The sequence below is a fragment of the Fistularia commersonii genome, chromosome 17, assembly GCF_037954325.1.
Source record: "Fistularia commersonii isolate RoL2024-O1a breed Wild chromosome 17, RoL_Fcom_v1.0, whole genome shotgun sequence".
NCBI classification, from domain to species: domain Eukaryota; kingdom Metazoa; phylum Chordata; class Actinopteri; order Syngnathiformes; family Fistulariidae; genus Fistularia; species Fistularia commersonii.
In genome coordinates, this window is record NC_141300.1 from 4259644 (window position 1) to 4287142 (window position 27499).

The 27499-nt window shown below is 40.0% G+C and overlaps 2 protein-coding genes across 5 annotated transcripts in view; both read right to left on the reverse strand.

Annotated features, from left to right (window-relative positions):
- Window positions 1-4: 4 nt before the first annotated feature.
- On the reverse strand, window positions 5-16792 carry ttc38 (tetratricopeptide repeat domain 38). Its single transcript, XM_086163548.1, has 14 exons — window positions 16720-16792; window positions 16246-16323; window positions 10765-10846; window positions 9140-9311; window positions 8029-8202; window positions 7323-7398; window positions 5963-6082; window positions 5774-5833; window positions 5504-5542; window positions 4954-5035; window positions 3848-4013; window positions 1499-1658; window positions 1003-1076; window positions 5-632 (listed from the first exon to the last, which is right to left on the reverse strand). The coding sequence occupies exons 1-14, from the start codon at window positions 16747-16749 to the stop codon at window positions 545-547; spliced, it is 1401 nt and encodes a 466-aa protein (XP_086019674.1). The 5' UTR covers window positions 16750-16792; the 3' UTR covers window positions 5-544.
- Window positions 16793-18549: 1757 nt separating this feature from the next.
- The window catches only part of mical3a (microtubule associated monooxygenase, calponin and LIM domain containing 3a), a 62841-nt gene continuing 53891 nt past the window's right edge, over window positions 18550-27499 (reverse strand). For all 4 annotated transcript variants that reach the window (XM_086163554.1, XM_086163552.1, XM_086163551.1 and 1 more), the window contains 4 exons: window positions 23942-24007; window positions 21791-21890; window positions 20921-20994; window positions 18550-20797 (listed from right to left, as the gene is read on the reverse strand). In XM_086163554.1, the coding sequence (XP_086019680.1) occupies window positions 20613-20797; window positions 20921-20994; window positions 21791-21890; window positions 23942-24007 (425 nt within the window). In that variant the 3' untranslated portion in view covers window positions 18550-20612. The remainder of the gene's footprint in view (window positions 20798-20920; window positions 20995-21790; window positions 21891-23941; window positions 24008-27499) is intronic.

Consider the following 27499-nt stretch of genomic DNA (forward strand, 5'->3'; position numbering starts at 1 on the left):
GGACTTTTTTCTGGTAATATTGGGACTTTATTCTTGGACAGATATAACATGAGTCATGACAATGAGTTTAGTGTCATAATTTGCCTTTTTAGCCCCGATAATGTGCTGCTATTACCCTGTCATAGCAACCGTACAGAAAGGGAATCCCTGATTATTAATGTAGAGCTGGAAATTAGCACAAAACATAAAACTTAATACATTGACATTCTGTCATTTGAAGACCTATTCACTGCTTACAGGATAATTATGAGATCACATTTGAAAATATTGATGTTAAAGTTGTGTAAAAATGAAAAAAAAAAAAAGAATCTTTGAACGACTACACTTAACTGCAAATATCTCCAATTGAAAAGCAATCTTAAAAGGCATCGAGCTCGACTTTGAAAGGAACGCTGTCAGAAAGTCTCAGCTTTTGAGAGCTACTGAGCTCCTGCACTGCTTGGTTTAAGGGGTCCCCCTGAAACCAGGCTATGACATGTCAGGTCACCGCAGCTTTTTGATGCTGTTGTGTGGGGAGGAATACTTTGCACACCTTGCAGTAGCTCTAGACATGGAGAGCCATGGCCCTCTGCATCAGACGATCAGTCAGCAGGGAGTTTGGCCTTGCAGCTTCGCGCTCCACAAGAAGACATCTGGGAGAATTCAGTACAAAGAGACCAACACAGATTCAGTGGGACTACAAGCTTAGAGGCTCACCTGATCAATAATGAAAGTGCAACATGCTGTACACACAGGCAATGTGAGTTACATAATGGCAGCACACAGCCTGCGCTATGTACGCACGCGGAAAGACAGCAGTAAAAGTAAACTCCAATGAGTGGCAACATCAGCGGCGTCTACACAGGCTCGTGATGTAATCGAGTGGTTCAAACATCCGCTTTTTCTTTTATATTCTCTCAGAAGCCTCTCACAGAAAAACTTGGACGGCACAGACACACAACGCTGAGGCAGAAAAAGACAAAAGCCCCCTACATTTGGCCTAAAGTACGTATTGCGCTTTACCTTCCTAGTTTCTGGTGGTATTTCTTCTCGGATTTCAAAGCCGCATGAATTAGGAGTTGATTGAAAACGTCCCTCTGCGAATGAACAGTGGACAAAGACATTAGTAAACACAAGAAGATTTCAACATAGTACCGTACAAAGACTGTCTACCCTTAAGTGTTGTATCATATCTATGCTTGATGCTCCTTAGAGAGGATCTTAAGTGCAAAGAAAATACATACTGTATGTCCAACATCATCCATCAGCTAGATTCATTATTCATTTGATGGAAGCCAGAGTTTCATACTCTTACAATATGTTCATACACTGAAAGACTGCAGCTATGATGTAGGACATTCCTCACCCCTGGCCTATTTTCATGACAACGGGGAAAATCTGTCATTTTGAAGAACACCCAGAACAATATTATAGGACAGTGTTGCCTTAAGGTTGAATACGCCTTAAGTCTCATGTAGTTTCAATACGGATACGAACCAGATATTTCTTTGGCAATTACCTGTGCGTCGCTGCCTCCTATGTTCATCAAGCGGTAACGCAAAGGGTAAAGTAAATCCACTGTTTGATGGTAGTTTCCGGCATCAAAATCCATCAGGGCTTGACACATGGGCACACCCACCGTCCTGGCCAGCTGATGCTGCTGATTGTCTTCTGGTACTCTAGGGAGGACAAACACCTTTAAAAGATCATGCTACTATCCGCCAATGGATGTATGTGGGTATTTTTCAACTTTGCATTATGAGAGACTGGCTACCCCCGGACCGGTTTCAGCTTGAAGATTCGTCCCATTATGAGGTAATTTCTCCTTTGAAAGGCCTTCGTCATGACTGAATGCACAGTCCCTACTTGTATCACTGCTAACAGAGACCTTCCTCATATAAAAAGTGCTGTGCAATGACCAGTGATGTGATTTCGCACTAAATAAATTTAAATCACGGATCAAGAGAAGGATCTCTTATATTGAAAACATATTTAGTGGCAAAATAATATTAAAAAGGAAGAGGCATTTTTTGAATGAAAAAATCATATTCCTAATTTTTGTCAGCTAATTCTTCTGATTGTTTTGATATTCACGATTCACTTGTGAGCAACAAAATATTTTGGAACAAGAAAATAATCAAAACATCCAATAAAAAAAATCCCTAAAAAAAATCATGAGGCATTACTTCAAAATCTCAGTGAATAATTAACCAGATATAACCGATAAACAGAGGTTTTATTTGCAAACGAGCCACTTCTTCAGAAAAACAAAAACAAAAACTCCTGTTTATTGACACAGAAAGAATCATTAGCTAGGAGCAGCTACTATTGAGAACAGGAAAGACTTAAATGATCCTAGCACAGTCGGCTTGCTGTTGTTTGAACACAGTAATGAAAGAGGAATTGAAATTCCCGAGTTTATACTATTGTAACAAATAGGAAAGATCCAGTGCGCGGAGTCATGAGGCAGCAACAAAGAGGGTCACATGACAAGGTTACCTGTGACAGTCACAAAAGTTTATAATTCACTGTTAAAATTTATGATCTAGAAAAGAGACCCCTTCCTGAAACACTTACCCACTGCTCCTTCTAAGGGCATTTTAAAAAAACAATTTGATGTATACCATTTCCAGAAAAACAAAGAGTTCTTGTTTAAAATCATATGAACATATACTATTTCTATTTTATGGAGTTTGTGCAAACAGAATTGCTGCGAATGTTTTCACTGACAAAAAAAGGCATTGAGTATCCAAACAAAGATTTATTATCATTTTTCCTTCATTCATTCATTATCTATACCACTAATAGAGGGGCTGGGGGCTGGAGCCTATCCTGGCTATAACTGGGCGAGTGGCAGGGACTGCCCTGGGCCGTAAGTCAATCACAGGGCCATATATAGACAAACAAGCATTCACTCTTTCATTCACACGTCTTGGCAACCTCGGATCTCAAATTGACCCACTACATGTTTTAGGACTGTGGGAGGAAAGCTGTCAACCCAGAGGAAACCCACAGAAACACATGGAAAATACTCCACACAGGAAAGCACCCAGAATCAAACCAGGGACCTTCTTGATTTGGCACCTACCACTGCACCACTGTGACTGAAATATGCAAGAAAATGTTACACAAATACCCTTTAAGGACCAGGTGAATTAGATTAATAAACCCTGATGTTGCCGGGTAACTTCTCAGACAGCCCTTTAGCTGAGTCGAGGGTGAGGGGCTTCTCTGAGCAGATTTTACCTCAGTTTGAAACCAAAGGTTCCTAAGCATATCTTGAACTGGTTAATATTTAGAGTCACAGTATTTGACATTACTGCAGTATGGATTATGCAAATCTGTGATCCTACCAATTCATAGAGCAAGATGACATGTGTAAATGAAAGCACAAAATACATGCAAAGCTGAGAGCAGAGCAGACACGTCGGGGTATCTCATAATTTCCTCTTCAGTCTTTTGAGGGGGTGCTGTCCCCTCCAGCCCCCAAAAGGGGCATCGTTCCCAAGTTCATGTGACTTGCATAATAACGAAAAACATGACAATTTAAAGATGCGGATTTAAATGGCTGCAGCTTTTGTGCAGGAAAATTGGGAAATACAGACAGCCTGTGGTCAGGATGCCAGAACACATTTATAACCACAAAGCTCAGCGGAGGCTGCATCTGCTGGTCCAACATCTGCTGACGAGGGAGGACCCTGCTCTCAGATGGACTGCAGCTTAGACTTCCTTGACTGCATCAGCTACTCATCTCAATCCCACACTCAGCCTTGTTTCTGTCTCACTTTATGTAAGGCCTGAGTGGCTCTTATGTAAGGCTGATGCTGCTGAGGTACCCAGTGACGAGGAGAAATGGTGCGTAAATTACTTAGCCAATTCCTTTAGGCCCTCCAGCAGACGACGAGAGGTGTTGGTCTCTTTGGCTCCGAGTGAAACCATGAGGAAGTGGAGATCATTAAACAGGGTCACGTGATCGTCGGTGTGCGGCTGTGTCACTTGGAGCAACTCCCGCCAGCGGTCCTTTACTGACACGCCTACATGCATGCAAACAAACGCACAGCTCATGACCAACGCATTTTGTGTAGCGAGATCATTTTAAAGTTGACCATCTGTCTGAGATTAATAAGGTATAATAGCTGAGATTAGGTCTCCTCATTTACAGTCTGATTAAATGATATTAAACTGGACTTCCGCATCGTCTTCCGCAAAGTCCTATTTTTATGTTCTGAAAAATGAAATGATACAGGTCAGCTCTTGAACTCTAATCAAACTGATGAGTGACATCAAAGATCATCGGACAAAAAGGATGAGAACACATCATTATCATTCTCGTTCTCTAAAACCAAAATACTTGGCAAATATTCAAATATGATTTAATAACAGAGGACACCTACGTGTTGGTACAAGTGTCTCCTGGTCGTTCTTGAGTATCAGCATGCTTTTTAACATACATAAGTGCAAAATACTTCAAAATCAGACGTTTTCACCATAAAAATGTTGTTTTTTTTATTAATTGTTTGCCAGTGGAAAACAATGTAATATATACATATTTATATATATAAAACCTATATAACCATAACCTATATATAGACCATGATAAAGAAGACATTTGCCTTAACATCATAACAAATATAAAGAAGTTTAAGTCCAGTGTTAAAACTGAAACCCACAAAATGTGAATGTTGAAATTGAATAGGCCATTGTTTGTGGACTTGGGAGACCTTGAATTTCGGTAGCCACACAAAACAATACAAATGTTGGTTGTTCTCAGTAATTCTCAATGCTTGTCATCAAACATTTTGATCTCAGTGTCTTGACCTAGATTCAGCCAAATGTCAATGGCTGACAACACTGGTGTGTTGAAATGTACATGTAACGAATTGATCAGACACCTGAAAGGAAAAATCTTAATGGAAACATTGACGTACTATAACAAAGCTTTCATTTTGATTTGCACATCAGCCTGTGTCTTACCCTCCATTTCCAATCGGAAGAGCATTGAACTGGAATCCACTGTGTCCAACATGGATCCCGAGGCTTTACAGCGTCTGAATACCTTTGAGAGACAGGATGCGCCTTTGATATTCTATTCATGAATGTTACTGCCCTCGCAAATTGACATACTGCAGAGGAAGAGAACACCAGGCACATAATGTCCTGCTGGAATCCCCTGACGCAGATCATTAAACATTGATGAATTTCATCCAAAGTGATGTAAGAATTTTGGTATTTCTTAAAGGTTAAGTAACATTATGAAAGGCTGTTGTACTGCACAGGGCATTATGGATTTTTTATTTTCATCTCCTCTATTTTTAGAGCATCTGAATGAAAGAATCATCAGCTTTGGTAGCTTTCTGGGGCTTGCATGCGCCTCTTATTGATTCTGACATCCATTTGCTTACATTTGCCCTCTTGACACACAACATGCTCAACACATGCCTTTTAGTCGGCATCACCCTGAGTATTTGGACATGCACTCAGCTTACAGACACATTCTGTGACCAAACGTAAACAACCGACTAACCTCGGAGTCGTATATATCCAGAGCAGCTTCGTATTGCCCCTGTGAATGAATGGGAGGAGTAGGAGGAGGGAACATGTGCGGAAATGTGAATGATAAGATGGGTCAATAGACTGCGTTTTACACACGCAAACAAAAAAAAAATTAATTGTGCAATATCATCAAATCTCGTCGTTGAATTAGCCTCGGGGAAAGATGTCATAAATATAATTTCTACAGATATTTCAGCTGCCACCTCTATGCATGACTGGGAAAAGTCATTAGGATCTTTACCTTCTCAATGAAGTATAGTGCCCAGTGCCAATAGTTATGACTGGCCAGCATGTCAGATATCTGAAATGAGATCTATTTGAAATATTTCTTCTACTGCTGTTGAAGTTTTGTTATCATTCAGGGGAACTTTGTCAAAGATAGCGAACTGGGAAAGTTTATTCGGGTTCATTGGAATAACAGTGATTATACCTTCCAGTCCTTCTCTTTGGCCTGCATGAACTTCAGGCCTTTGTCCATTTCTGCTTTCATCTCGTAAACATGGGCAATGGAGTGGACAGACCACGCATCATCTGGAGTCAGAGCAAGGCCCTGCACAGCATGGGGAGGTTTCCGGGAACAAGCAATATTATTTCGAAAATACAGTATTGCACCTGCATGAAAAATAACTCTTCAGCAACTTCATCAAATTGCAGCTATTGTCTTCCATCTTTAAGATTAACAGTCAAAGAAAAGGCAATAAAACCGACCGGTACCTTTTTTTTTGTTTGTCAGAAAATGAAACAAGCTTTCTTTATATATTACAAAGCAAATATACTAAACATACTTATTTCTTTAGATTTGTGAAACAATACATCCCAGGAGGAACCAAACAAAAGATGTGCGGGAAAAAGAAGACAACTAGCAGCAAAATAAAATAAAATAAAAATGATGAAGGAGCTACCCACACAATGGCACACTAAAAGTGAACACTGACATTAGCAGCAGCAAAGTCACAATTAACTACCATTAAACACACCATTAGGAAAGTTACAAGATGCACTCAAAAACTCAAAGAGCCTTCTAGCTTATACACTTTGTAAATATATATAATTAAGTATGAATGTTTTTAATAATTCCCCCTTATGAATGTAAATACTAGAATTCATTTTTTTCATTTTCTTTTTCTTCCCCTGAATTCTGAAAACATTACATCAGATTATGTGATAATAATATGAGCACATCAATCGGCAAGAGTCAACAATATCCATCCATCCATCGTGTCCAGCTAACAGGGTCGCCGGCGGATGCTGGACGAGGTATCAGGCCAGAGCGCTAACCACTGTGCCATTTATGTAAATTTTACCCCTCAAATAGAACAATTTCCCTCAGGGTTCATGACAGGACAGTCAAGAAAACAAGGAGGCCCACTGCCGCCGCTTGGGTTCTGGGGTCTCAATGGCTGGTTAAATAGCAATATGGTGTGGCTACAGTGCATTGTTTCACCCCTGGGTACCACCATTAGAAAACAGATGAATTGCAGTAGCCCTGAGGGTTCTTGCTCTACAGGTCTCAAATTGCTTCTGGCAAGACCGCCATAGTCGTTTATTGTTCTCTCCACTGCTCCACCACTGTTTTAAAGAGATTCCTGTCTCAAAGACTCTTTACTCAATACATGTTCAGCGAGAAGGCTCAGGCGGCATGAGCGTGGATGAGCTGCTTAATGGGTCTTTAACAATAAAATCCCTTATCAAATTAAAATGACCGAAACTGCTGGGCAGTGACAGAGTTCTCCAAAGCTGCAATAATTAGTAGCACTCTATAAAAAGTTTATCAGAGAGGAGAGCCTCACCTCCATGGCAACTTTCTCAGCCTGGTCGTAGAATCGTGTCTCCATCAGACCAAAGGAGTAGAGTCCTTTCAGATAGCTGATGGCACGCACACACATGCACGCACGCACGCACACACACACACACACGCGCACACACACACACACACACACATATATATAAATAAAACCCTCACTACTGAATAAAGCGAGTACAGTTATACATTTAGTTGGATCATGAAAAGCAAATCCAAGTATGTTAGCATGTCTAAAGGAGTAAAAACTGATTCTAAGTTACCTTAATCAATTAAAGTTAGCATCTGATCATGACTGATATTGCATTTTTCCTGTGTTGGTACATGAGCTTCAATTTCCACACCAGTACTGATTTGAGTATAATGTATGGATCTGTGTCTAATACAAAAGTAGCTTGAAGGTATAAAACAATGGATTCTGTTTTGCCTGATTCATCTGTGTGCGGGAAAAGGAAAGATATGGCACAGAACACTAACTCTCACTGCTTGGCATCATGAAAAGACTTGCATTGATTGCGGGGTGAAAGGAAAGGCTACCCTCTGAGGAACAGTGTGCTTCAATCACAGTCTGCAACTTAACTATTTCTGGAACATTTCTGTTTACTTTCTTAGTGAAATCCATTCTCCTATTCAAAACCCACAATATCTGGACTCGTTGACTATTAAACTACATGAATGCACACAATCCTCCCCACCTGGACAAAGGCATATGTGGTTTCCAGTAAGGCAGCACACGAGCCACTGAATCTCTCATTTGTACTTGGGCACCCAGGTAGAAGTAGGCATCGTGAGCAAACTTGAGGGCGAGCAAGTCGGTGGGATGGTGGACCATAATTTGCTCCCAGACATCACAAGCTTTGGGGAAATTACTGGAAGAAACATGAGTCAGGACAGCAGCAGACTGGTACAAGTGCGCAGCCAGAATTCATAGTACACTTTGTGTGGGAATAAGACAACTACGTGACCTCAAAAAAAAAGTCTACTCTGAAATGCCAGGAGGATAGAAGAACAGACAAAAAAAAAAAAAGAAACAACAGAGCTTATGATGGCAGACAAAGAGGACTTCAGGAGGACATGCATTCTTGAAGTCACAAGCAGGCTCTTTCTGCTTGCAGGGTGAAAAACAAAACATCTATTTTTCAGTGGGATCTAATGTTGACAGCGCTGTAGGCCTCATATCAAAATTTATGATAACAATCAAACAGATTACTACTAGAGGCTATAATGTGCTCAAAAACCACTTAATATGAATCAAAAGAGCAAATATACTTAACAAATAACAATCATTGATATCTTAAATTAAATGTGCTTTGCGCAGACACTTTTTTTTTGTGATACTGTAAATTATTATTTTAGGTTAATAATTTTGCGATTCGTTTTTTCTGCATTGCTGTGCCGTCTGAAAAGGACGGCATTTCATTATCAGTCTGATTATGTATTTTGCAATTAAAACAGAATTTCACCTCTTTGAGGCTTTGTTTGAGTCCCTACGTTTCAGTTAATAGATAAATAATGAACAAAGAATATTCAAAAATGACATTGAAGAAATGTCATGTGAAACTGTATCAGGGAATAGAACAATCATTTTTCCAGGGGACAGTTATACTGGGGAGCAGAGCAGGGTAATCTCGATGTTCATCACTGCCTCTCTGTGACCACATAAACAGAGGCAGAACATCAATGAGGTAGAACATTGTAACCGTATTTTGAGCCAGAAGGGAGCCAATTTATTCTATCAAAAATCCTCTGCGGCATCCATTTCTGTCACCCATCCAGAATCTTTCCATTTTTCCCTCTGAATCTTACCCACAAGCAAAGAGCTCCATGGCCTGGACATGGAGCTTCTCTCGGGGGCTGATGTCTTGGCCGTTGGCCAGCTCCACTGTTTTCTTGACAGCGCTGGCCAGACGTTCATCCAGACGGGTGGAGCTCCCTGTTCCCACAAGCTCCAGCCCAGTACTGATCACATGGCCCATAACTGCAAAGGGGGGAAAAAAAACAAAAAACAATTGTCTTTTCTTTTTTCTTTTTCTTCTTGACTTCAAGCTTTTCAGGCCATACATGTGGACAGAGCCAACGATGGTCAATGCTGTTGCTCAAACGTGATCATGACATAGTGGGAAATCGAACCCAGATGCATTTGCAAGGTATTTATGCATGCAAGCGAACCAAAGTGCCATTATAAATTCGAGTCCCGAACATAAAATATTTCAGACGCAAATAAATATCTTACTTTTGTGTGAACTCCCTGTAAAGGGAAAACCTGGGATGCTTTGATAGTAAATTAATGTTGAATCCATATTTAGAGTAGTGTGAGTTCCAAGACAAGGTCAATTTAATCTTGTTCAACAGCGTTCATGAGACAACTTTTTTCTATTTTATAAGTTTTGTTTGAACTCGTGACTAACCGATTCTCACAAAGTAACTAAGTTGTTGTAAAGACCTGCAGAAAGAAGTTAATTTCATTTGGGTAAAACTAAATAACATAGATGGAAATATATCATTGTTTGAATTTTGAGGGGTTTGGTATCAGCTGTGGTGTTGAATACAAATAATCATTTTGAATTCAATGTTCATATATAATAAACTATACATATCTGGGATGCCCCGTCCGACCAGAACAAAAGTTAAACACTGAATATTGGCATTTTTTAAAAGCTATGCGAGGAAACTAGAACGCCTTGACTTGATAACAAGTGAGACTCCCAAAAATGGATGACTTGTTGAAACAGACTCCTCTAAGAATTCTCTTATGTAGTCAACCCCTCCAACAAGTCAATATTTTCTCGTCTTGAAACGAAGTCTGAGAAAGTCTCTCCGGCAGCAAATTAAACGTTGCTCTGTTCTAACCAGAGAATAAATTGTGCCAGGCGCTCACAAATTATGTGATGTTGAATCCAAATATCGATTTATTCTTTTCTAAATAACCAAAGTGTCTGCAACATTTCCATTGTCTAATCATGTATTTGAAAAATGCAGAGGCCACAGCAATATTGTCTGTTTGGAAGTTTCCTAATATTGTTTGGCTGAGCAGGTTTGTTGCTTTTTATGGCTTGTGCGTCCTGTATTTATGTGAAGACATTACACAGATTCTGTGACCCTTATTTCAAAATGTTTAATGACCCAAATATGAGAAGCGACAGTGATGCTTTAAAGGTCCCTCTGCTTCCAGCGCTGCATGAAAGGCCTTGAAAGAACTGACCTATTGGTTGTTTATTTTGTACAGATGGAATTAGTCATTTTCAAACACGCTATTTTTGATGCGTGTAATTTTAGCTCTCTTCCCTTCATCCCAGACAAAATTTTACGGCTGACTTTTAAAGGTAAATTTCTTGTCTCCTTTTGTACTTTATTCTTCGCAGCAATTTGTTGAAGCCTTATTTTGGAAAGAAAAGTAAAATATAAATATAAAAATAGCACTTCGTATTTACCAAAGTTAGGGTCAGCACTCTTGATGGCAGAAAAGCATCCTTCTATACCTCCAAGGGTTTCATCATTGCGCCACATCACATACTAGGATGACAAAAAAAAGAGACAAGTCCAGAGGAGAGGTAATCAGTGAAATGAACAGGTGACTACAGACATGTGACTGTAGGCAAGGGGGAGTAAAAAAGAAGAAGCCTTGGTTTAGAGAAAAAAAAAAAAATCTTGCTTCCCTCAACAAACTCAAAGGAAACTATCAATTGTGAACCAGCTTTTATGGATTAAACAATATGTAAGCCAAGTGGTACAGGCATATTGATTTCAGCAGACGTTCACCTTGTTGACCGCTGTTGACCTATCGACAAATAAGATGACATTTAGAGAGGTCCAGTGTGAATGTGAAAGATTGTTAGAGAGATGGGGAATAAACTCTGAATAAATGAAAACTGGAGTAAAGCAAATAAAGCGTGGATGCGATACACAAAATGTTTTCCATTCAACACAGTCAATCAAAGCTACAGTAGAATGCAGTGCAATTGCGAAACTTCTTAATTTGCCATATTGTCAAAATGAAATGATTGCACATGAAAATAATTAAGCAAAGCTAATTAACTCATTATCAGTATGTTAAGAAAGTCATTTTGAGTCGGGAAATAAATAATTTTATTTCCTTCTTAATAGAGGAAAAAAACTTAAAAGACACACAATTAACTGATGAAATAAAAAGGAAGTATTTGTATTTGTTGTTGTGTTTGCATCTTTGTGGGCATGTGTTCTGAGGACAAGGCTTGTCAGGTTTTTGAATTACCTTTCGGTTCAGTAACACAAATACTTCAAGAGCTGACTGGCTGAAGCACATTAAGATCATGGTCGAAAGATGTGAAATAACTTCGAACAGACTAATGAGCTGTCTTGGAAACTCCTATTACAATTCGAAGGAAGTTCCATAGATGTTGACTGTGCCCTCCTTCCCCCTCACATGTTCCTGGATTCTTTTATTTTCCGTTGGTGACTGAGCACTGATAGTTAAGTGGGTCTATATGCATTTATACAGAGGGTAAAGGATAATATTGACACTGATTCAAGAATTAGTTTTTATTTTTGAAATCGAAAAAGTACAATGTTTATCAGTTTGTCCTGAAGCCTAATCAATACAAAACTTCACCATTAAATACATCTTCTGATATCAATCTAAAGGTTAATATTTAAGCTGCATTTAAATGTTTCCACTCAAGGGCTAATCAAAAAACAAGATGCATCTTGCAATAAGACTGCAGATGTCACATTGTGGGGTCGTCGTAAAAAAAAAATCCAAATGGATTAAAATGTGACAAAAAAAAACGGTGGTCATCTTAAAACCAAAAGTCCCAGGTACGATTCCTAGGCTCCTCCTGGCCTGGAAGCTGGTTAAATGTAGAGGACAATATATAACTGAATGTGGAAAATATAGGAATGTACTATGTTTGTGTGTGTGTGTGAGTGTGTTTGTGTAATAATACTTTAAAATATAAATAGCTGTGGATTGCTGAAAGAAATTGAATTTTAGTAAATAGACAAGTTAAGAATGAAAGACTGTATCAAAAGTACCTGATGTTTTAGAATTTGAATAACACAGAATAAGAACCCTAACAGACATTGCAACATATTTTTTAACATGTGAATCTAAATACAATGCTGTAGTTTAGAAAGACTGTATAACATACCATTATATTAATCTGCAGTCTGTACAAAGACATGGAGGTATCACTGACAGGAGTGTTTTCAGCCTATGAAATCAGCTGACTGAAATATTGATCGAGGCCTCGTTTGACATATTGCTGAGATGATCCAAGAAATGCGATTCAGCACCATATCTAGTATCATAGATGATATATAGCACAGCAGTTCATTTCAAATAGACCCCACTGACTCACACTTTAATGACAGATGTTTTTTTTTTTTTAATTTTCATGATCAGTCTGCACTTACTATCCATTGATCTCTTCATATGTGCGACTGGTCATCTACCATCAGCTTCAACCCTTCCACGAAACATGGGCACAACTACATTCGGATTTGATTTACCGCCTTTCAGCATCAATATCATTGATCGCTGATTTATTTGTCCAGAACATTCTCATATATATATATATACATACACACATATATTTGTATATATACATATATGAGTGTGTGTGTGTGTAAATATATATATATATACACTGCCCAAAAAAATAAAGGGAACACTACAATAACAGATCCTAGATCAGAAGGAATGAAATATTTGTATTAAATACTTTGTTCTTTACATAGTTGAATGTGCTAACAACAAAATCACACAAAAGGGATCAATGGAAATTAAATTTATGAACCAATGAAGGCCTGGATTTGGATTCGCATTCAAAATGAAAGTGGAAAAATACACTACAGGCAGATCCAACTTTGATGTAATGTCCTTAAAACGAGTCAAAATTAATCAGTGTTGTTTCCTAAGTGGACAGTTTGATGTTACAGATCTGAGATTGACTTGGAGTAACATTTTGTTGTTTAAGTGTTACCTTTATTTTTTAGAGCACACACATATACATACATACATACAACATACAGTATATACACACATGTGTATATACATAAATACACACACATGATTTTAAAAGGTTTCCATGGAAGTCTGATGCATCACACAAGCCATTCGCATTCAGCACTTGCCACAGGCACATCGTAATATATGGGTGACAGCATAATACTACCTGTCACATCAAATATTCTATTAATTAACTTGTCTTCTAATAAGCTCCAGCTCTTCTGACAGCACTTAGAGAAATAAAAAATAGTTCTTAACTGTGTCACTCACTACAGATTCCAGTCGCTTCCTAAACTGGAGAGGGTGTCAATATTAAGAAGACCCTATATCATTTATGATTATCCTGACTGCCATCAAATGCAGACAGGCATCCTGTTTTTACTTTGCTTGCCTCACTGCCTCAAACATCAAGGCATGTTATTCCTGAGCTCCGACCAGCTTTGCAAGCAAACCATGCTAACAGCGCCAACAGTTAAGACAAAACAATCACTTTCAAGTGGCTGAGTGACTGAGAGAAGCGGGAAAGAGAGGTCAGGACACGCATGCTGCTTTTCCCTACTGAGATAAATGATGACAATTGATATATGTCACTGGGTTTCAAGATAGCTGCAAAATAAAAATAAAAAGATGAACAAATAAGCAGCAAGAAAATCTATAACAAAAGTAAAGAGCAAGCGTGACCACCCCTAATAATAGTGCACAGTTCTATACAGCTGCACATAGTGAGTCAATCTCATGCGCTTTTAAAATAAGAACACTTTGATTGAATATTCATCCACATATTCATAGTGATCACAGTGGGTGCCATAAAAAATATTAGGAGCCTTTTTTGTAATGGATTTGAACTGTGATTTGCAAGTATTAGTGTCAAAAGACCACTTCACCTGGAAAGCCTTCCATATCCAATTCCATTACCACATTCATCTAATTCTGTCTGTTCATTAGAAATACTAATAAGAATATAGAAATAGAAATAATTCAGACGAAATTGTGTGGTATTACTGTAATGAATACTTTATCTATTTTTTCCTACCATGTTTGATTCTGGACTGATTTCAGTCTTATCAGTTCATCCACAAAAGACATGTTTGAGAGGTACTGCTCACAGTTTAGTCTGAGAACACTGCTCTTTTAGGTAGGCCACACCTATAACTGACCTTTACCACATTAGATAGCCTGGTATAAATGCCGACAGATTGTCTTTGCACTATGCACTTTGCACTACCATTTCCCAAGAGGGAGTTTTTTTCCCTCCCATCTTTGCTCATCCTAATACAGTTTCCATCAGGGAATGGAAAACTATGAGGGCAAAAAAATGGATATATACGCCTGACAGCACCCATGGAATTTGACATGACAGAAATTTTTCATAGTGTTGAAGAATTATGATCCAAGGAGTCCTTGCCATTGCATTCCTGGTGGCCCATCAGGCTAGAGTTAACTTCAACCAAGCCCAAGTGACCTCTTTTTTTTTTTTGATGCAACCTTATTTTAAAAGATGCATTAAAACTAAAATGTAATTTACAAGTCTAAAAGTCTTTTGTAGATAGAAAGCATAGGGCTGTGTGTAGAACATTGACAGATGTGACAGCTCGTCTGGTTGTCTGGAGATAGCATTAATGTAGGTGAGACAGTAGCAGCAGCACAGTGTGGGTTATTATGAAATTCATTGCAAACAACACTTCAAGCCTTGTTTGTTCAACAAAATGAAATTAGATGTGAAAAAGTTACAGACTATTACTGTGCAAGTGAATATGCAAAATAAAAAATAAAAAAATTGGTGTCTGTGATAAGTCCTATGATACTCTCATTTTTTCATAGGCATGCAACAATAAAATCTAAGCACTCCTAGAAATAAAACGGGATTCATAATGAAATAGCCTGTGTATTGGTAAGCCGCAGGGTGCTTCAATACACACAAGTAACAAAGCACAGGTCATGTGATATAAATATAAATAATTCAAAAAAGGTCTTATTTTTGGCTCATATATTAGGAAATAAAGCTTTGGAGCAATGGTTTATCATTTAAATATAGTTTGGCACCTACTTTGAACAGGAGAGGCATATCCCTAGCAAAGTTCAGCACCATTCAAACGGCCACGACTATTCCTTAAACTTGACGAGACCTTGATCATGGCATATCTTGATGACTTTGTACAATGTGCATTTTTAATACCATTTTTTTAACTAATCCAAATTCTTTGCAACCAAGAAAAAAGAGATAATCGCATAGGCAAACCTACTTGTACAGTCTGGCATTTGGGTAATTGCCATTTTGACATTTGGTAGAGAATTAAGCAAACTAAAATGAGGTAGATAGTGGAGTCTGAATGCTCTGCATATGCATTTCAACACTTCTGTCTTAATAAAACACATTACTGTGGTGACAAACAGCTGCACGAAAAGAAAACATGTTCTTCAGCACACCATTCACCATTATCCATTTGATACTGAAGCCCAAAGGAAGTCAAACGTTGAAACATTTTTATTGCTTGTTTGTCCAAACTGAGCGCGTAATTTCATTTGCCTTGTTTGAGTTACTTATGATTTATATCGTTATCTCAAAATAACAAGAGTCGCTCGCCTGATAATTCTCAATGCTTTCCAAATACAAATGTTACTGATTATATACAAACAACAGCGATCACATTTGCATAACTGCCATTGCAACACTAAGTGGTAAAGAAAACAATCGATGTGTGTTCTCCATATCTGAAATCAATTGTGCAATTTTCTCTTGGAACAAAATAAACACCACGTCCCAAGGAAAGAGACCGAGGAACAAACAAGCCGGTGTGCGGCGCTCGGGACGCCCCCTGCTGGCCGCTCCGGAGAATGCAGCTCCAAAGTTCTGCTTCGCCTGAGACCCGGTTCCAGTCAACCAGAGTCGCGATAAAAAGCGGCGTAACGGCGTTCGGTGTTCTACCTGAGTCAGAATGGCGTCAAACAGTTTGCAAGCCTCGTTGCTGCTGGTGTACATAGGAAGACCCTCTGCCCTCCATGCCTGCAAGGGACAGAAACATGAGCTGCGGAAAATTCATGTTTTCTTGGACGTTTTTCAATTAACACGGTCGCGCGCCATGGAAGTCAAGGACCGCAGGATGCTAACTTTGGACAGCTAGCTGCTCAAACGCTAAAATGTGACCACCAATACTAAAAATCTTAATATAGCGAGGGGGAGGAGGAGATAAAGAAACCTACCTTAAAAATGACAAGAAAATATTTCACTACTACTTTTTTTTTCTCAATCTCTGTCTAGACCACGCTGTGTCTGTTATGTAAATACCATTGGCACTATCCCAAGCGACTTTTTGGTCGAGGCGAACGTCTGTCGAATAAATGATTTTTTTTTCGTAAACATTTTGCTGTTTTGTTTTGTTTTTTTTCTCTCTAAACTTACCTGACAGTCCCTGAAACTTGCAGCGTTCATGGTCCGTCGTAAAGTTTCCGCCCCTTCAGCTTGACCCTGCAGTAAACCCGTCCAGCTTTTATTTTTTTAAATAGAGGAAGTCATATTTTTATCGACTTCCTTCAAAATAAGTGCATGGAGGAAAGAAACGGAGCATCACATCGTCTTTGTCGATGTATTTCATCAGAACAATCGCAAACAAGAACTGCGAGCTAAAATCCGTGATTTTGTCTGCAACCCCGCCCTGCAACAATTAGTCAAGTTTTGTATCAGGAAAGACAGTTTCTAAAGTGTGGGTTTGGTGGGCTGTGGTTTTGGAAGAGCATGTCAATTTCACTGAAAAAAGTCCTTGTAGCCTGCAGGTCTAAAAAGTGCAAAGTGGTTCTCCTGTTTCGAATTACCTGAGGAATCTCACCTTACTGGTTAATGGTTAAAAAAAGCGGTTTGTGCACAAACAGCTGACCTATTTCCTATGTTACATTCTGATGGTTCAGTTGTTTTTCGAAGGTGATAGACAAAAGAGCGGGTTGCATCGGCCACGACCTCTTTCCTCCCGACCAGCTGTCGGGGCTGAGAAAAATGTGATGGAGGTATCCCTCCAGCTCACAACCTCGGAATAAACAATCTTAAGTAAATTACGTAGCTGCTGATTCTAAAACCACAAGACATTCCAGTTGCCACTGCTTCTAATTCGTGGAAGATTATGCATTTTTGATGTATCCCTAGATAGAAAATGTTAAAAATTTGCAGAGGACTAAAATTTGGAGCGGGCAATTGCTGCACACAGACTAATGTAATAAATTGGATGAAGTGCATATTAAAAACATGTCTATTCAGAGTAAATGGGGTTTAACACCTGAGAATTTATACAAGATTAATGAGGCCGGCTTTCTGAACCACCAGTAACCATTCTCACTAAAAGCCACCACCAAAATAAGAAGTCCAATAGATGAAGTGCTAAATGTAAACAAAAAACTGCAACAAACTTCTTTTTTAATTAAATGTTCAGTTTCAGGCTTTGCCCTGGGCTGCAGGTCCACAAACCTTTCTTCAACGATTTGCCAATTAAAAAATGACCGGAACGTGAAGACCAGTGTTGACCTTCAGGATCTCTCTTGAACTTCTAACCCAGAACACCAATTAACCCTGAATATCCTCAAAAACAATGATGGCACTGTCAGGAGATACGCTTGAATCTGCTTCTTGCAACCATGCTTCAATTTCTCTGATTGAAATTGTAAATGTGGAGCTCTAATCAGTCTATCACAATGTCTCCTAAAATGAGAAATGCTCAAGCTGTCAGGAAAGCAGCCAGTCAATTCTCACTGTGATGACAAACCGCTCACATTCATCATCGTAACAAGCAGCTCCTGGCTGAAAATGGCTCAGCGCGACCGTACCTGTGGAGTGAGAACCACCGGTTGTCACAATGATGGAATCATCATACATTTTGGGGGCTATTTATGGCATGTGAACATCTTGCAAAAATATGGGATAGTATGTTATTGGCAGATATGATAGTCACCACTGCATCTTTCTGGATTGTACATCACGCTCTTTTCTAAATTTACTCTGCATTTTCTTGGAGGACTTTTCCAGCATCCACGTGTCCCTGGTCTTCTAATAATTTCACTCATAACAACCCTGGCCCAGTAAATGAAAAACAAAAATCGAAATATAAGCGTGCAAATGTTCTACCTATCGAAATGATCCCTTCAATCCCAGTTAGATTTTGCAATCTTTAACGGAAAAAGAAAGAATGAAATGAACAATAAAATGCAGATATATACCCCATACAGCATAACATAGATGTCGTAGACCTTTTAAAGACCAACTGCGATGTTTTATTGCTTTTTTCCAGCACAGCCAACACCCCTATGCATTTTTAGCTACATGAAGCTTTTATAGAACCAGTCATGTGTCAACACAACAGTTTAAAAATTAGGATTCAACTTTTTTACATATAATACAGTTTTCACACATTAATAAATATCAATACAATCATGTCAAATTTCATCACGCACACACACACACACACACACACACACACACACACACACACACCCACACACCATCTAAAACAACAACCATTAGAATTGTGTAACTTAATTCACAGCTCGTAGCAAGTCATAAATATAGCCTCTACCGTTTCTGTGCTGTAAAACTGACCGCTTTGATTTTTACAGTTACCACATTATATAAACTAGCGTTCCTGTTTGAGGGAGAATAAAAATGAAAAGAAGGCCCCGTGTTTAAGTGTAAAAGTAGTCACTCTGCCATAAACTGAAGTGTTCATAAATTATGTAGAAATTGTCAAATAGATACTAAAGCGTTATCCACCAACTGACAGATCTGCGGCACAGAAATGATGGGAACTAAACAGATGTCTTATTAGCGGTGAGATCAGATACTGGGGTGGGAAAATTATCTGAACCTGAGCTCCTTCTGACATTAATCCTCTTACCTGCAGGATTACAACACTGCATTTTTTTTTTATAAGAAATATGAAAAATCCAATACTGAACATCGGCATGAGTTTGTAAACAGCAGTCTGTGAAACTGTACAGCGAATGTCATCTCAAGAAGAGCCCCCCCTCTTTGTTGTAACGTCATAGGTTCACATGCTCTCAAATCCAAATGTCCTGACAGATAAAACTATTGTTACGCTCATGCTCGCGTAACATTGAGCAGAATATATTTCTGATGCCGATCTTTTATAGTACAGCCAAACTGGGGCTGGGCTTTACTGAGAAATCTTCCTAATATTTTGGCCACCTATAAATAGCACCTCTTGGTTCAACAGCTGCATAAATTACAGCCTCCATAAGGACCATTAAAATAAATATCTCTCTCAAACGTACTGGTCCTCATGATTCTTTGAGGGCTGATTTATTGTATACCGAATAAACTGGCACTAGTGTATTAGATCTTCCTCTGACCAGGGACAATATAACACTGTTGTTTTATGTGCCTGCAGCGTTTATTGCCGACATGCAATGGCTTACGGGTGCGCATGAGTAGTGCACATGAACAAGGTTAAGTGATTCCGGGCACTCCCTCCTGAATACAAAAAAAATATTGCTGTTAAAAACAAATAAAGATAATAAATACATTAAAAAAAAAGTCACACAAAGCCATATTAATGGATTGTTTAGTGATGACTAAAAGGGGAGTGGAAAAACATCTGCCATGATATCTTAGCCATTCATGATGATGAAAAAAAGTGTTTGTCAGTAAATAGAAAGGCAGCTTGAAAAGAGGATATTTCTCTTTCTGTGAGAGTGAAGAGGAGAAACTTAGGCTGGAGGGATCCCTTCAGCACATTCGCACCTCTAAAGCGGATCTTAAATATGACTTGTTCTAACAACTATACATGAAACACAATTCTTCACAATGCCTTTACATCAGCAGGACCAAACGGCATCATATTCCCTTTGGAGAATCCAAAACGCAACAAGTCTTCAGACATTCTCCCGCAGGTCCTCTCGAGCCAGAGAGGAGCCACTTCAAGGCTGTGTTGATAAAGTCGTGAAGGCTGGCAACTCTCCTGAAGAGAGAGCGCGAGCAAAACTGCAAAGTGATTAACTCGGACTGCCTTCGGGCAGAGGATATATAAACGCCGCACGCTCGACGATATTGTCAGTGGCAGCCATGGTGCGTGCGTGTGTGTGTGCGTGCCTGCATGTGTGGGTGTGTGCTCTTGTGTGTGTGTGTGTGTGTGTGAGTGCATGGGGGGTACTCTTTACACATTCACTGCTGCAGGTGTGACAGTTTGAAATGGACTGCACTCGTCAGTGTTCAGCACAATACTCTGCTCAGAGTCGGCTGTGTGAGGTTGGAGCATAATTCGAACCGGGACTTTTTAAGCAAATATTTCACTCTTGTCAGGCCCAGTTGAGGTTGAATCCTTTTGAGAGCATGACAGCCTCAAGGTCCTTGTCTTCCTCCTTCTCCCTGAGCCTCTGCTCCTCCAGGAGGGCTACCAGGGCGTCGCGCTGCTCCACCACCTCCAGCATCTCGTTCAGGATCTGCTTCTCCTGCGCAAGCTCCTTCTCAGTCTTCAGGTGGTCTGAAATAGGGGGAAGCAAAAAAATAAGATAAAACTTAAAAAAAAAAACCTTCACAGTCACAGCTTGTTTAAAGCTGCGGCAAATGGGAGTTGGATTTTTTTTTTTGTGATTCATGCGTTCACCTTCCACAGCCATTCGCTCCCGGAGTTCTTGTTGCAATCGGCTCTGTCGGTCCTCCAGCTCAAGCTCCCTGGCGCTTCAAGTCAAAGCAGGCATAGGTTTAGACAAAGGCGGTCAGAGCCAATGATAAAATAAGGATTAAAACGTTCAAAGATTGCATTTCACGAGCTTATATCCAGGAAAATTAGAAATCGAGCAAAGTAAGACTTAGGTGATCTATATGAGAGGCTTTAAAGACTGGCGATGCACCTTTGGAAGGTTACAAAACGTATATACAATATAAAATTAAATGGTTGATTATGATGGCAATCATCTTACAGCACTCCCTTTATTCAATTATTAGCGAAGACAGCAGTTTTTTTACAATGAGAATGTATGTGGATTTCTCCCAAGTTCAAAAGCTGAATTATATGAAGCTAAAATGAGAAGGGTTTTTATGAGGTTGCTTTGTACAAAAAGGCATAATACTGTACTTGATCGACATTGCTCTAATCCTACATCATCTGGCAATCTACAATTCTAAATGTTTTTAAAAATGCATCTGGACATTCTTAATGGCCGAGGCCATAAAGCAGCTGAATTAGCGGTCAATCTCATGAGCCTGTTTGGTTTCTTATTTCCTCTTGACAATTGATATTGTGGAAAAACTGACATAAAAATATTGTAATGCTATCAGTCAATATGTCTGTGCGGTCAATTGGTCTTTAAATGCTTCACATGAGTTATGATAGCCATGACATCAAAACTAAAAACATAGTGAAAAAGAATGACACAAAGCCATTTAAAACATATGTATATTTGTTATTATCGCCATAGCAACAGCCGGATTGGATGTAATGGTCGTTTAAGCCTGAATTGACGGATTCACTTACAATATCATGAGCTCTGACTCGTAGCGGACCAGGGCGTTTTTCTCTTGCACCAGCTTGAACCACTCTTGCATGAGTTTGGGGTCGTCTTTTTTCCCCATTCCTGGAAGTTGGGGAAGAAGCACACGCCGAGTGAATGGCCGAACGGCGAGGCTGCCGAAAAAGGTCTCACACAGATGATGACTGACACGGGCAACGCAATGACAGCCAAGCAAGGATGTCCTTGCTGAGGGATGGTGAGGTGGAAGGATGGACCCAGTCGGTCCATACTTCTTGTGGTGTACAGAAGATGGGGTGGAAGTTTCAACTTAATTTGTAAGTTTGCGCGCGCACGAAAACTTACAAATCGACAGCACCTGTTTATACAAAGACAAATGTTTGCCTCACCCACTTTGGTCATTTGTGACCGGCACAGCTGCTCTTTGGAGCGACTGCATCCTCCTATTCGCTTGAGAAACTTCAAGCGTATAGAAGGATGCAGTCGCTCGAAACCCCCGAGGATCCACCCCCAGAATTTATCATTTTAGCACGGATGGGAGTTCAAGACAAGGAGGAAAACTGAAAGATGTTGCTGCTTTCACGTGTGACATTACAAGGTCGAACGCTATTTGGAAGCACCGTTGTTCAGACCGACAGCTGAGTCTCTATTAATTCTGCCTTTTCGGAGAATGCGGTATTTCAGCGGTAATGACACGCACTTAAAAGCTGGCCCACTTAAAGAACGAGAACAAGCAGACAGAGGGGAGACTTTTCTCTGTCAGAGTCTATTTGGCAAGTTTAAAAAGGGTCTGCCGGGGCAATGCATTCTTTTCTTTATCTGACTACAGCAGGTGGAGCCAAAACTTTGAATGAAAGACTTAAAGGCAAACCTCGATGCAGCGTGACATTCATAGCGGGAGAAGAGCAGGCTCTCGCAATATAAAACGGGGAAAAACATTGTTGACATATAAATCCCACGGCTGTGGTCTCAGAGGGCCAGCCATGCCAGTTAAGACGGGGGACAGAGAGGCATCAGCAGAGAAGAGCCGGAGGGGCGAAAGCACGAGAGAGCTTCCAAGCCCACCATGCAGTGGGTGTTTCTTTTTTTTTTTTGTGGCATTTCAGCCTGTTCCACCACCACCAGCCCTCAGCCAAGGGCTCCAAACGCAAAAAAAAAGGACAGCAGAGGCACCAGTACACAGCAAAAAAAAAAAAAAAAAAAAGGAACGATAAATAGGAATCAAACAGGAACTAAAGAGTGTTTTTCTTCAGATGGCTCAAGGCACAGGCAAAATTTTCCACTGACAGGTGTTAGATACAGGAACAAACCAGATGATCCATTCATTTTTTAAGGCTTGTTTTGTACGGGTCTTCAATATTCATGACTAATCATCACACCATGCAAGATTCTCACTCCTTGAACTACAAACTCGCCCGCGAGCTAGCCATGTCTCGGGAGCTTATTGCTTGGCTTTATTATGGTTTTATGATTACATGGCAGTTTTACCAACGAGTATGGGAGGCATAATTCTTAAAAGCAACAGAAAAATGAGGGTACTGCATTGTTAACTATGCACCTTTGCAGTGCATTTTAGATCAACAGAAAACGGAACACATGCCACCGGTTTAAGACACGCTGCAGCAGAGTAGTTTCCCCTTCCAATGTGTGCAGATGTGACTAATCCACCTCCATTTTTGGGGGGATGTTACAGTGAAGTACAACTTAAAGTACAGGCTTCAAGTAGAGTCCCATTGGAACTGGAGGTTTAGTAATATGATGCTGGATGTTCGACTTCGAACTTGATCGATGTAAGGCGATACTGCAGACTGAGGCAACCAAAGTTATTTTACTTATTTTAATGATGTAAAATCGTATTTTTTGAGGATTGTTAATGTAAAGAAATGGCAAACCTGTTCCACATTGCGTGTTTTTAATTGTTCATTTTTTTGGGGGGGATATTTTGGGAAATCTACTCAGCTAAAAAAAAAATATATATATATAAATAAATAAAATAAAAAGAAGAAAGAAAAAAAAAAACAGGATGAGGATGGGTAAAGGACGAGGAGGACAGGGAGACGGGGACGGCTGCAACGAGGAAGCCTGGTATTGAAGATCCTTGCGGTTGCCATGGTAGCCCGCCACAACCGTCAGTGGAGGCGGCGAAGTTACTTTACCTTCAGGGGAACAGCAGAGGCAGAAGGGGAGAGGTCTTCGACGTTGCATCCCCACAAAGGGCTCAACTTCCACAAGACAGAGGGAAAGAGTGCGAGGGAGTGAAGGCAGATGAATTCAGTGGTGGGAAACAGAGAACAGATGGGAGGCAATAACGCAGGAGAAAGAAGAGCGGAGACAGCAGAAGACAGTGTGTGGGAGGCATTGGGGAAGGAGGGAGAAGGGGGGAGTGTGATGAGGAAGAAAGAACATTGAGGAGAAAATCAAAGGAGGGCAGGAGCTTTGTGAGAGGAAGAAGACTATTCACCTAGGGAGAGGAGGTGGGAAAGATCAGCACTGAGGTGTGAGGGATGAAAAAAAATGAGTAAAATAGGAAACAATGAGAAAACAGAGAGAATGGGGAAAAAACAATCCTGTTTGATCTTGCATCTGTGAAGCTTAAAGTACAGCTCCCTTAATTAAGTCGAATATGAGATGGGATAGAATGATGTTTATTACAATCAACAAAACGGTTTAGTCCCTCTATTAAAGCTATTGTCGATCATCAGGAGATCTGTCTCCAGTACAAACAATAATTGATATTTCTTTAAAATATGTTTCAGCCTGGAATGGAATACCGATAGCCCCGTGGCTCAGGTTTAGACCCGCTCGATGAGTTTTGAAGTGTGGCAACTTGTGATGTGTTAATGAGGTGTTTTTTATTTTGACATGCGCACACAAGACAGATATTTTCCTAAAAGGAGGAGGAGCCGTATTCAATGAAACCCCAAACACAAAGATTCAGTGCTAATCGCTCTTCTTTGCTATAGCGTGCAGATAGGGACCGGTGGGGTCAATAAACTCAACCGAACTTGGACAATCTTGAATCGGTGGCGGTGGGGAGGGGGAAGGACAAACTGGAAGCTGTCCTTAACTCCCTCCCGCACGACGAGCTGTGGCCGATGGGCCGCTCATCCAGCCAACGGCTCATCGAACCCGATGCAGAACAAAACTGAACGCTTCAGATGCTCCTCTGAGCCCACGGCCATCGGACTGTTAACAGCAGTCTGGACATACGACTCTGACCGGCCGGAGGTGCATCTGGGCTCACTCATTCACACACACGTCGTACTTCCGTTTTCTTTTGTATTTTATTTTTTTTATCCTTGGTGTTGTCACTCCATTCTCATTTATCCCATGTTGCTTTTTTTTTTCTTCATCCTCTTATGTATTTTTATCCTTGCTGTTGTTGTTGTCACTTGTTTTATATTTATATTAATATTTATTGATATTGTTAGTGTTGCGCTGCTGAGACGAATGAATTTGTCTATGGGGATCAATAAAGTACTATCTTATCTTGTCTTAAATCCCTCAATTTGAACTCACCCAGCGCAAATTCACATTGTGAATGCAGAAACAGAATATATCTATGATATGAGGAATAGCACTATTTAAGTGTTGCAGTGGGTCTTTAAGTACAATAGGAAAAGCACGAGTCTCACATATGTTAGGACACGTGAGATTTGCATATTCTTCCATCTGTTTTTCTCACACAAGGTGGAAGGCATAAATGTAATATTAAGTGCTTTTTAGGCATTTCACTATACTTTTGGGGAGGAAGCGCTCCTAAATATTCCTGCATGCGTTTTGAGGCGTTGGAATACAACCCAGATATAGACCGCTATCAATATAATTTTTATATTCATTGTGTGCGATGACTTCAAGTATCGCCGAACGAAGAGGCTTCGGGCTCCAGGGAGAAAGTGATTGAGAGAGACATCAGTAAACTCCTTCAAGGGGGTATCACAGAGGGAAAATAGAGAATATCTGTTCTGACTGGCTTCCCGGTCCTAATTAAATGTTGAATATGAAACTGTCATCGCACTTCCTTCGCTTTACCATAATTATTAAAGCAACGTTGTATAGAGCAGCAGAGTTGGAGCAGCCTCTGCTGATACCACTTGTTAAACAGGCAGTGCTGCTTCATGATGATACTGATTAAATATTTAGGTGTTGAGCTTTAACTGAAATGTGAAAATAACTTTTTCAGTTGAGAAGGGCTTTGTTTTAGAATCTGATGACTTTCTTGGCTTGTTTTCAGACGAGCTTGTGCTCCTGCGTAAGCAACTGTGGGGATGAGGATGACGAATTAGGCTGAATCCCAATGGGCAGCATTGCTTGCCGAAGTGTTTGTAGGGTCAGCGAGCACAAAAAAAAAAAAAAAAACTCTGATTGCAGCCTAGGATTTTTTTCATCTGCAGAGCCAATTGCAACATAAACAATTTCGTCAAAGAAAGACCAAAAAGACACAATGACCAGCTAGTGATGATGAGACAAGGATCAGTAGTTATAAAGAATCGTATCAACATTCATATCGAACGAACTGCACGTTAGTAAACACTCCAGAACAAAAAAAGGTACGAAGCTACATTTCCTTTACAGGTCTTCCCCTTGGTGTTTTTTCTCTCGAAATTTACTCTGGAGCTAATTGTTACCAGCTGATGCCACATATCTCATTGTCGCCATGGTTTATTCCCTGAATTAATAATGTGAATTAATTGGATAAATCTGAAGGGAATGTCTGTTTGCAGAGTCACGGTTTGTTTATGGAATTTAATGAGTTCAATCGATCTGATTATGAAGGGCAGATCTATACAATATAGCATATTAAGATCTGAAACAATAAATGAACAAAAGGGTATCAACTGTAATCAATACTTTTCATGTCTTTGTTTAAACATCGCTGGGTGATATGAATGATATTTTACGACGGTTTCAAACACAGGCCCCATCAGAGCGAACATCTCTCAAAGACCATTTGACGTCGGGTCCGGCTTCCTACGGTCAGCCCATCTGGCCAAAGCTGAGGTGACTTGGGCTTTGCCCTGAAAGTCCGAAAGGGGATGACGTTTACCCTGACATGATGTGGCTTTCCCTTTATTCAGGGGTTGCACTCAACACGAGGTCATTAATTTTGATTTAACAGTCAATTCACATTTGAAACAAGTCACTTAAGTCAGCGGTCCCCATCCATGTGCTGGGCCGCGGGCCATTAGGCCACAGAACGTTTGAATTTTTATTATTTTTTTTTATTTTTTAATTGATTATCAGTCTAGAGATGTTTTATTTTGAAAAGTGACTTCTGTGCGGAATGATGCACTGACGAATGCATGCGCCTGTGCCTCTTGACAGGTCTCGGTCACGTGATAGGCTACCAGCCGTGAATCGAGCTTGTCCGTGCTAGTAGAAGATCAACCGCTGGACGTTGCAAATATTTATGGCCTTAAAAGTATGTTTCAGACCGTGCCAGTGTTCTAGATTAAAATCAAGGCAGAATATCCTAAGATGGCCAAAAAAACCACCGAAAACCCTGCTTCCATTTCCAACCTCCCATCTTTGTGAAGCGGGATTTTCTGCAGTGACCGCAAGCAAAACAAAACCACGGAGTAGACTGGAGGTACGGAACACACTTCGGGTGTCATTGTCTCCCATTACTCCCTAGATGGGACCGGCTCATTGCAGAGAAAAAAACTAAGGGCTCCCGCTAATTCTCATTATTATTGTTAAATTGACTTGTTCAC

What these genes read in the sequence shown, in the direction of transcription:
- ttc38 (XM_086163548.1), bottom strand. Translation starts at nt 16,749, where the DNA reads ATGAACGCTGCAAGTTTCAGGGACTGTCAG. An exon ending in TTGACGCCATTCTGACTCAG is followed by an intron (nt 10,847 to 16,245) that starts GTAGAACACCGA and finishes TTGTCATCCTAG; the next exon opens with TATGTGATGTGGCGCAATGA. An exon ending in CCACATATGCCTTTGTCCAG is followed by an intron (nt 7,399 to 8,028) that starts GTGGGGAGGATT and finishes GCGTGCCATCAG; the next exon opens with CTATCTGAAAGGACTCTACT.